The sequence below is a fragment of the Candoia aspera genome, chromosome 14 (genome assembly GCF_035149785.1).
Source record: "Candoia aspera isolate rCanAsp1 chromosome 14, rCanAsp1.hap2, whole genome shotgun sequence".
Lineage (NCBI taxonomy): Eukaryota > Metazoa > Chordata > Lepidosauria > Squamata > Boidae > Candoia > Candoia aspera.
Window position 1 is genome coordinate 243527 of NC_086166.1, and position 9679 is coordinate 253205.

The 9679-nt window shown below is 50.9% G+C and overlaps 1 protein-coding gene across 7 annotated transcripts in view; it reads left to right on the forward strand.

Annotated features, from left to right (window-relative positions):
• KATNIP (katanin interacting protein) overlaps positions 1 to 6765 on the forward strand; it is a 29768-nt gene extending 23003 nt beyond the window's left edge. For 2 of the 7 annotated variants that reach the window (XM_063314960.1, XM_063314963.1), the window contains 9 exons: positions 104 to 269; positions 1153 to 1310; positions 1430 to 1494; positions 1844 to 1954; positions 2336 to 2475; positions 3363 to 3464; positions 3856 to 4085; positions 4605 to 4696; positions 4857 to 6765. In XM_063314960.1, the coding sequence (XP_063171030.1) occupies positions 104 to 269; positions 1153 to 1310; positions 1430 to 1494; positions 1844 to 1954; positions 2336 to 2475; positions 3363 to 3464; positions 3856 to 4085; positions 4605 to 4696; positions 4857 to 4915 (1123 nt within the window). In that variant the 3' untranslated portion in view covers positions 4916 to 6765. Of the gene's footprint in view, positions 1 to 103; positions 270 to 1152; positions 1311 to 1429; positions 1495 to 1843; positions 1955 to 2335; positions 2476 to 3362; positions 3465 to 3855; positions 4086 to 4604; positions 4697 to 4856 lie in introns of those variants that run through there. The other 5 variants (XR_010068719.1, XR_010068720.1, XM_063314961.1 and 2 more) reach the window with 5 other exon arrangements.
• Positions 6766 to 9679: the final 2914 nt, after the last annotated feature.

Consider the following 9679-nt stretch of genomic DNA (forward strand, 5'->3'; position numbering starts at 1 on the left):
AGCTTATCTAGAGTCAAAGCAAGTGGAGTGGCCCATAAGACTCTGCCATAAATACATACATAACCCATTTCCCTCCCCAGCCAGTTTCTGTGCTTCCTCCTAGATTGATTGATGGGAAAAACATCACCACAGAAGACAACCACATGTGGCTCATTCCCTTCTGCCCTGGGGAAGATCACCTGGTGACTGTCCATTTCACACAAGTGGAAAACATTGCAGGGCTTCGCATCTGGAACTATAACAAGTCTCCTGAGGACACCTACCGAGGGGTGAGGCACAGATGCAGAATGCTGGTGGGTCAGGACATTTCAGGCAGTAAAAGATGGGAACCTGATCCTGGCAGAGGGTTCTCTGTTCTTCTTTGCTGTTCCCCAAAAAATCTCCTTTTGTGGAGTCCTTGGTGCTCTCTCAGCCTTGTTGTTTTCTTGCAGACAGTACATTGCCAGACTAGGCAACAGCTTCAGTGCAAAGAGGGAGTGGGCCTTGCTCTCGGTTTATATACCGTGGCTTGCTCTGCTTGTGTTGGTGGGGGTGTTGTTCTCTCCTTGGGAGTTCTTTGATTGGGCTGTTGTTTGCTGCTTGGTTGATTGCCCGAGTTAATAGTTCCTTGATTAGGGTGTATTGTGCTGTTTGATGGTTCCTCTGGTGTTAATCCTTGTGTTGATTTTTACATATCTGGGTGTTGATTGCTGGCAAGGGAGTGTCCTGGTCTTTTGGCTTTTCTATTGTCTCTTCTGAATGGTATGTAAATGTTGTTTACCTCTATGTGTCTGCTGATGGCTGCTTTGTCTGAGTGCCAGGCTTCCAGGAATTCTCTGGCGTTTTTGGATTTGGCTTGGTTTAGGATCCTCACAGATTCCCAGTTAATAAACAGAGAGCAAGGCCCTCTCCCTGTTCGCACTGAAGATGTTGCCTAGTCTGGCAGTGAAACGTCTGCAAGAAAACAACAAGGCTCAGAGAGCACCAAGGACTCCACAGTTCAACCCTGAGCTACAAATAGCTGCTTCGAAATCTCCTTTTCTCAAGCTTTTGGTGGCCTCCTGGGAAATGGAGGTCAGATAGCAGGGGGGCGGCTTGCTTTCAGCAGCCTTGGTAGCAGATGACTCCAGTTTCTCAGTGGGCGCCATTTCTCCATTTTCTGTTTTTCCCCAGGCGAAAGTGGTCCATGTGTGGTTGGATGGCTGCTGCATCTCCCCTCCGGGGGGCTTCCTTGTTCGCAAAGGACCAGGCAACTGTCATTTTGACTTTGCTCAAGAAATCCTGTTCATTGACTACCTTTCGGGCCCCACAGTTGCTCCGGCACGTGAGCGGTGAGAGTCTAGGGAATGAATTGTTCCCATTGGACAATAACTGTCACTCCAAATATATTTTGAGGGTAGTAATGATTGCATCTCGCAGCACTATAATGGTGTTCATCCTCATTGGGCAGGAGTGAAGTGAAGAAGATGGAGCAAGCCAGTATGGATTATGAAGCCCCCTTGATGCCCTGTGGCTGTATCCTCCTCTGTGGATCCTGCTTTTAGCCTCTGTGGGTTGTGCTTCTGGGCCTGAAGGAAGTGGGGAGCTCAGGAGCTTCCTGAGGGCCCTGGTGCTGCTGCCTTCCTAAACGGTATGCCTGTTGGACCACATCCTGCCCATTTCATTCCCAGCTCTCTGGGTACCTGTGAGGGCTCAGCTGCCACTCCTTCCCAGGCCCCCCACTGCAGACATCGTAGGCCTTGTTTTCCACAAGGCTTGCTTTTGTTCTTAGATGGTTTTGGTCATCTGCTGTGGATACCCAAGGAAGAAAAGTGGGGGTGGAAATATTTTAACAAAGAAATATTTTCTCAATAACCTTCATCAGTCATCTTCCAGTTCCAGCTACTCACGAATTGGGGTGATCCATATTACATTGGTCTGAACGGGCTGGAGCTGTATAACGAATGTGGGGAGAAGATTTTTTTAAATCAAAACAGTATCCTTTCTGCTGTGTAGACAGAGTCATTTCTGGAGGTACCTCCCTTCCCCTGTAGTTCACAGCCAAGCCAGAGAAGGCTGACCAGACGAGGGGCCGCTGTGGGCACAAGTGAGCATGGTCTTCCTGCCCGCTGCTCCTGCCATTTCCCCTTTGCGGTGCAGCTGCAGCTGTTCTTCCTCTGCCCCAAGGCTTCAGACAAAGGTTTTTCTTTGGGGTGAAGGAGAACCAGGCAGGGCCCTGAGGCAGGCACAGAATTTTTCATAGCCCCAGCCATGTTTGCTTCTCAGAAGCCTCAGAGGCTGTGGGAACCTCACCTCGGAATGGGGCTGGGAGATAGTCCGTGTCAGATGCTCTCCTTGATGGATGCCCCTTTTCAAGACATTGCAGCTTTTCCAGACAGCGTCAACGTCCTGGAAGGAGTCTGTGGAGACATTCGAACACCAGACAAGCTGATCGATGGTGTGAATCATAGCAATGATGGAAGGCACATGTGGCTTGCGCCAATTCTGCCGGGCCTGGTATGCTCCCTCTTGCAGTCTGCCATGTGCTTTGTGCACTGGCCCAGCTGATTCCCTCTTAGAAAGACCAGGCAAACAGCTGGTGCAGGAGCTTCCAAATGCCTTGTTTGGGTGCTTCCCCTGTGTTTTGTGGAGGAAGCACCCCCGGGTTGGGGGAAATTGCTTGATGGCTGTTCACTGTATCCTTTTCTGTTTGGGGGGTCTTTAAGGGAGGCATTTCAGGCTCCAAGCCCAGGAAAAGGTCCCAAAAGGTGAGGAGGTTGCCTTGGAGGCGTAAGCAGAGAGGGTGGAACTCTCAGGGTGGTTGGACCGGGACCAGTGACACTTGGGCTTGGGCTCCCAGCGGCTGATGGCATTCGCTGGGCAGCTCTGGGCCCCTCCCTGTCTCTCAGCCCCACCTGCCCCACAGGGCTGTTGTGAAGATCACATGGAGAGTGAGCCTGTGTACCTTGCTTTGACCTCCTGAGGAATGCCGGAAATGAAAAATAGGAAGCTCTGCACATTTCATGCAAAGATCATGAGGGATCCTTCCTCAAGGATTCTTTTCATCAAACTTCCACAGAAAACTCTTCTCCTTCTTGTACTGAAGTTCGTTCTCGCCACCGCACTTTTTTGTATGCTTCCTTGTTAAAGGAGCAACAAGGGAAGGGGTCAACGTCCCGGCCAACCCACATGCTGGGCAGCATCATTTTTCTTTTTCTTTCACTTACTGGAGGAGGAAGAGCCTTGATCGACATCCAGTTTCACAATCCAGAGCGACTTTAATCTGTTAATCGGGTTTAGTTTCAAACATGTACAAAAATATTCTGGCTGGAGTCAAAATAGTCTTTACTGTGGTTATTTCTCATGGTTAAGGAATTTCCTCTCTGCTTCATTTCTGGTGGCAGGTGAATCGAGTTTACATTATCTTTGACTTGCCAACGACCATTTCCATGATCAAGCTATGGAATTATGCAAAAACTCCACAGCGAGGAGTCAAGGAATTTGGAGTAAGTGCCCATTTAGAAACTACATCATCTGAACTCTCTAATTCAGCGTTCACTCTGCCGTAGCTGGGATTTTGTTAGTCGCTTCAGCCTACACTCTTCTGACTGGCATCACCTACCACCCCAGAGGCTGGTTTCCCTGGACAGGCTGGTGTTTGAGCCAGAAAATATCAGGTGCTCCCTGCTTAGCAAAATCCTCACTGATACTGATTTCTTCTCCTACACTGGAAATTGCCATGGCAGAGGGAGAAAGAAGGCTCACGAAGCGGCAGGGTTTAAAGCTGGGGCAGGCAGTTGGGGCAGAAGGGCAGCTATCTCCCCATCCTTCTCTCTCGGGTACAAGCCACCTGCTTCTGTCTCGGGACTCACTCAGTGCACCTCTGGCCTTTTGCAGAAGGTGCAAATTCCTTTCTGTGTGATTATGAGGCCCTCCAACTTTTCACCCACTCTTTTTTGGATCCAGCTTCTTGTTGACGATCTGCTGGTCTACAACGGAATTCTTGATATGGTGAGTCACCTGGTAGCGGGCATTCTTCCTACGTGCGACCCGACTGTTCCGTACCACACCTTCCTCTTTACGGAGGACGAGAAGATCCGCTGGCAAGAGAGGAGCACCGTGATTAGGTGTGTGTTTGTGGCTCAGAGTGCTTCCCTGCTGATCATTTTCAGCTTGCTTTCAGTCTCCGAGTAACAAAAAAAGCAATAACTTAAAAATAATTTCTACCTGATATACAGAGTTAGATGAAAGCAAACAATAGGCAATTATCTACTTCGACAAGCTTGTCCTGATGTGAGCTATGGCAGAGCCTCTCAATGCTAGATAATCCTTTCGTGCAAGATGTTCCTGTGCGTCAGGGAGTGCTGAACTCATCTGTTGTTTCAGCTCTATGTTAATTTCCCTCATTCAAACTGAGAACCAGCTGCAGAGGTGCAGATGCCCCCAGGGGAGAGACGCATGTATACAGCCTTCCGTCAGATCAGGCTAATGGGAAGGGAGTGCAGAGCCACTGTCTGAGCAGAATGCTGGGGAGGGGGGGGGACATGGTTTGCAAATAGTTCCACTCTGCATGTTCAACTCCAAAACTGACCTTCCTTGAATGATCAGGAAGCCCACTGACCTTTTTGATCCTTTTGGCTCAACAGCAACCAGATAGAGGACCAGGACGTGCGGCTGACAAATGAGAGCCAGCTCATGTCCTCTTCCAGAAAGAAGCAAAAGGGAACTGCTGATCCAGGTTCGTCCCACTCCCATGGTTATCAGGGATGGTGTAGGGTACCAATCCAGGTCTCCTTCCTGAAGTGGCAGGCCCAGGAACACGAGTGGCTGGAGGTCTCTCTGTATGGGCAGAGACATCACAGCTGATGGCTCTGTCCTCTCCTCTCCTCTCCCACCAGCTCTTCGTCCTAAAACCTGCATTCAGGATAAAGGCCCGTTGCGGAGAACAAGACAGTGAGGAAAGAAAAGGGTGGCTATCACCCTACGGCCCTCTGCTCGAGCCATTTTGGATTTGTTGCCCATGAAGAAGGGGCAGCCTGCTCCACGGACACCCAGTTCTCAACCAGAATCATTGGGGGACCCTGGGTGGGAGTGATGTTACTGTTGCTGCTGAAACCATCAGAAGCACTTCTGTCACCTGCAGGTTGATTACAGTTTGCTTCTGCCTTCTCACATGGGGCTTTGGCTGAACTCTAGCAGGCTTGGATATCTCTTATGGAAAGAGGATGCACAACACCCTGGGCTGATTCACGAGCTGGAGGAGGAGGGCAGCTTTCCCCAACTTTCACCAGAAGCCTTGGGATGCCTTTGCTGACTGGTGGGAGCAGGGGTGGGGCTCCGAGAACAGCCAACGAGGGTGCAGTTAAGACAAAGGCACACGCAGTTCCCCTTCCCCCTTGGGTGTCACTGATGTGTTCACATTCTGTATTTCCCTGCAATTGCTGCGGTTCTCAGTGGTGCAGAGAAAATATCTCAGCTGCAGTGGAAATTAAAAGCGTAAAAAGCCTGCGAGGCTGCCACCTTCCCCAGCCAGCCCCAAGGATCTACCACTGCCACACCAACAAAGGCTGAATGTGGGTACAGGCTAGAGTCACAGCCAAGCATGGCTAGTAGAAAGGGTGGCTGCAAATCCGTGGCCTGGTGCTCAACCCTGTAGGGCAGCCACCTTTCTAACTTGGGGCAAGCAGAAAGGCTTGGTGCCTTCCTTTGTAGGTTTCTGCCAATTCTCATAGGCTTGCCTTCCATCTTTGGAGGCATCTCCAAAAACTGAGCTGAAAGACAGAAAGTGTCATCTGCCTCTTTGAGCAGCAAATGCCTTATTCAAAATGTTCCCAGTTGCAGCGTAGTGACTGCTAGCAAGTACCAGGTTCTTGCAATTGGTGCTACTCTTTGGTGTTTGTCACACACAGACCCAACTTCTTTTTTGTCTTATTAGCCTCTTTCGGCTGACTGACTTGTTCCCCCTTGGCTAGCACGAGGGGTGCCCAGGGAGGCTGCCCTCTGATTTTGGCAGGAAGATGCAAACTTGGTGGTCCAATAGCTACAGAAGCTGTGAAGCTGACCTTTTTGCATGCTGGCAGCATCACCATAACCCATTTCTGCCACCTGTGGCTTCAGCCCAGGGTCCAAAAGCTGCTCCTGCAAAGAACCGGCATCCATGCCTCGGTCTCTTCATCTGAGTGAAAGGACGTTTCCCCAGCCCTGTCCCTGCTCCCTCACTGTGGCAACTTTTGTAACCTGGCCTTGGCAAAGCCCTCGTTCAACCTTCAAAGACATTGTCTCCAATGCCCAGAGAGGGGTACAAGGGCAGGACTTTATAACCCCCCCCCAAAAAAAAATCTGGACCTGTTTTGAAGGGTCACGGGTTCATCTTGCCTTGATAAATCTTTCGTTGGCAGAGAACTTGCATCTGCTTGTAACACAAATGCCTTGCGCACAATGTGTATTTTGACTGGCCTTTTCTCATTATATTAGAAGCAACCCTGTGGTCTCAGGCTGAATGGAGAAGTTAAACCTCAGCTTTTGTTGACATGCATTACCCCAGACGCCACATGAGATTATTCTTGGTCCCCAAATGTTGCTGGAGTAGAATGGGAATGGGAAGAGAGATGATCAGTGGGTTTTACTAATAGGGCTTAAAGTAATTTTAGTAGTCTAGCAAGGATTATTTTTTCCACGTGTTCAACGATAACAATACTAAAACATCTCAGCTGAAACAAAGAATCATGGTTGAGAAGAGGGGTGGAGAGATACAGTTTTGTGACAAGATTGATTGCTCAGTGCTAAGAATAAATTCCTGGCTTTGAATACTATTTACCCTTACTTTTTTTTTTTTAATTTCTGCTGCACTTACCTAAGAATAAACATCAGACTGTGTGGTTGATCTCAGGATCCAGGGTAGGGAGAAACTGAAGAGGGTCTGCTTCTGTGCTGGATTTGGGGGAAGCCTGGGGGCTCAAGCTACGCACAGCCTGGAAACAGAAGGGGGAAATGCATTTTTAGTACTTGATTTCTAAAAGAAGGACTGGTGGTCAAGGAGGACAGACTGGCTCCCTTGCCCCTCTGTCTCCTGACCCTTCCTGACGAAAGGAATGCTCCTGCTCCCTAGCCATGGGGGTGAGGGGAGAGGGTCTTTGTGTATGTGAATTAGACTGCAGCAGCCCGTCCTTCCACACGCAGGCGACCGGCTACGCTTACTTTTTCACTCCGAAAGGCTTCAGAAGCTCTGGCGAGAATTTTTAAACAGCTCAGAAACCCAGAAATAAAATAACCTCAGTCTCCAGTCGGGCTACCTGCTTCGTATTGGCTCCTCCCTTCGCGGAACAGGAGGGCGAGCGCGCGCGCGCTCCCCGTCTTCGACGGCAGGCGGCGGGTCGCCCCAGGAGATGGAGCTACGTGCGAGTCTCCGCGCCGGAAATGCTCTTCGCGGAACCGATTGCCCCACTGTGGGGAAAGCCCGGCCGGAGGGAGGGAAGCGGCCGCTCCGTTACCGAGCGGCGCGGGGATTCCCCGCCTCCGAGGGCGACGCCGGGCGGCCACAGAGCTGCTCGGAAAGGCCAGCCAGAGTCGGGCGGCGGCCCTTTTACCAAAGAACTTCACTAGAAGCAGCCGTGCGGAGGCCGCCGCTGCCGCGAACGGAGAGTCCTCGGGCCCCGCCGGGCCAGGGAGGGCGGCTCGCCGCTTAGAGACGCGCAGGGGAGCTCGCCTCCCTCTCCGCTCCAGCCCGCTGCCGTGAACCGCCGGGCCCTTAAATAGGGGCGCCCCCGAGGGGTCGCGTGTTAGGGGGAATACCGGCCCGCCCTGCAGGAGGGTTATCGGGGCCTACGAACGAAGATCGCGGAGAAGCCCCCAGACGACTCGGGGGAACGGAATTTCCAACGCAGCCCCTCCCGGAGACGGGGCTTTTACCGGGCGGCTCTCCGTCGCCCCTCCCGCCGGGCCCAGGGCTCCGCAGCGGGTCGTGGCCAAGGCGCCTCCCCCCTTGCCCTGCGCCCAGCCCGCAGTACCGCAGGTTCGGCTCGGCTTCAGCTTCTCCTAGAGCACCCGGGTGATGCTGGGGTGGAACCTGCGCCCTGGAGTCTTGTCACCCGCCCACCCCGTGGGATTAGCGCCTGCCAGGCCTGCAAGCAGTCGGGTCTCTGCACTTGAGGTGGCACAAAAGCATATCCAATACAGGGAAGAGTAATAGAGAATTGATTACATCGCCAAGTAACAAGGAAAGGTTATCTGTTGGCCTTCACTGTTCCTCGCATTTCACCTTCCTGTCAGGTGTCAGCCAGGCCTATTCCCAGCAGCGTATCTGCAGCTCCCACATCTGGCAACCTTTCCCCCCATTCCAGCTGTCAGTCACAGCTAACCCCTGGCACTTCTGGGCCATCCAAGCGCAAGACTGGTTCTGGAGAAGACAAGGCTGTGCCGAGGATGGCTCGCACAAAGCATGTGTTTTAAAAATCAACCCAGTTGCTCAGGATGCGCCCAGCAGGGCTCTGCGCCAAGGCCTACTCAGAGCCACATTCCCTGGGAGCACCTGGTTCAATGGAAGCCCAAACAGCCCAAGCCCTGGAAGGAAATCCAGGATGTGTTCATATGGCACAATCGACCCAGTGCATTTTAACCCCGCAACCCAGCCAAGGACTAATGAATCGTGTTGACCCAAGAACTTGGCCTGAGTACACCACAGTCCAATTCAATATATGTAGGCATATGGTTTGAGCCCAGATACGTTTCAACCAAATGAAGGGGCTTCAAGTTTCAATGCTCATCTCTTGTTCTTCCCCTAAATGTTTTAGCACATTAGGCAACAGTGACAAAGAATCCATCCCTGTGCACAGTGAGGACAGAACAAGCGTGTTGCATAGCCCAGACTCTGACAAAGGCAGAGGAGGAGGATCACCTCCTATTTCCCAGGACAAAATGCATCTGCCAGGGTCTCTTGCCAAGATGAAAATAGCCCCAGAAAATTCCTGAAGCAGACACCAACAACCATCTATCCAGTTCAAATGTTCCTGTCCACATTAAGATGATCTTGTATCTTGCTACTGAGCTCTAAAATAGTAGATACTCAAACCCTGCTGCTGCTTCATGTAGCACATGAATCAGCAGCACAGAGGCAGCAGCAGTAAAGAACCAACATACATTTGGGCAGCCCTCAAATTCTCCAGTGCTCAGGACCCTACACAGAGGTCAGTAGTCCCGTGGCCTCTTCTAGAGGTATTGTTTCTGCAAAATGGGAATAGCGCCCCACTGGCACCATTGTGATTCATGTGCAGCTACAAAACTAGTAGGTGCTCTGTAGGAAATGCAAGTTATGGAGAAAAAGGAGAAACCATTATTCTTTGCAAGATTTACTAGGGAACAAACCAAAAAGTCCCATGGGACAGGCAAGGAGGAAATCATCTGCTGTGAAAATCAAAAGCAAAGGTTTTGATCAAAATTAAGAGATTATAGCCAGTAGAAGAGGATGGCAGTCTTGATCCACTCCTTAATCGATATTTCCTCGATTTGTCAGACTGAATCAAGTTTCAGCAAGTGCCAATTATTTTAATAAAACTCCATTTTCAGAAAAGGCAGAACAATGACTTTGTTGGAGTCTTCCAGGAAGCCTCAACTCCTTCCAGGTCCTCTTCTGTACAAAGGTCTCCTCTGTACCTCTTCCACATCAAGCCCTAACCACTCATTAAGCCTGTTTATAGCACAGACTGATCAGTTCTATCTTTTGTTA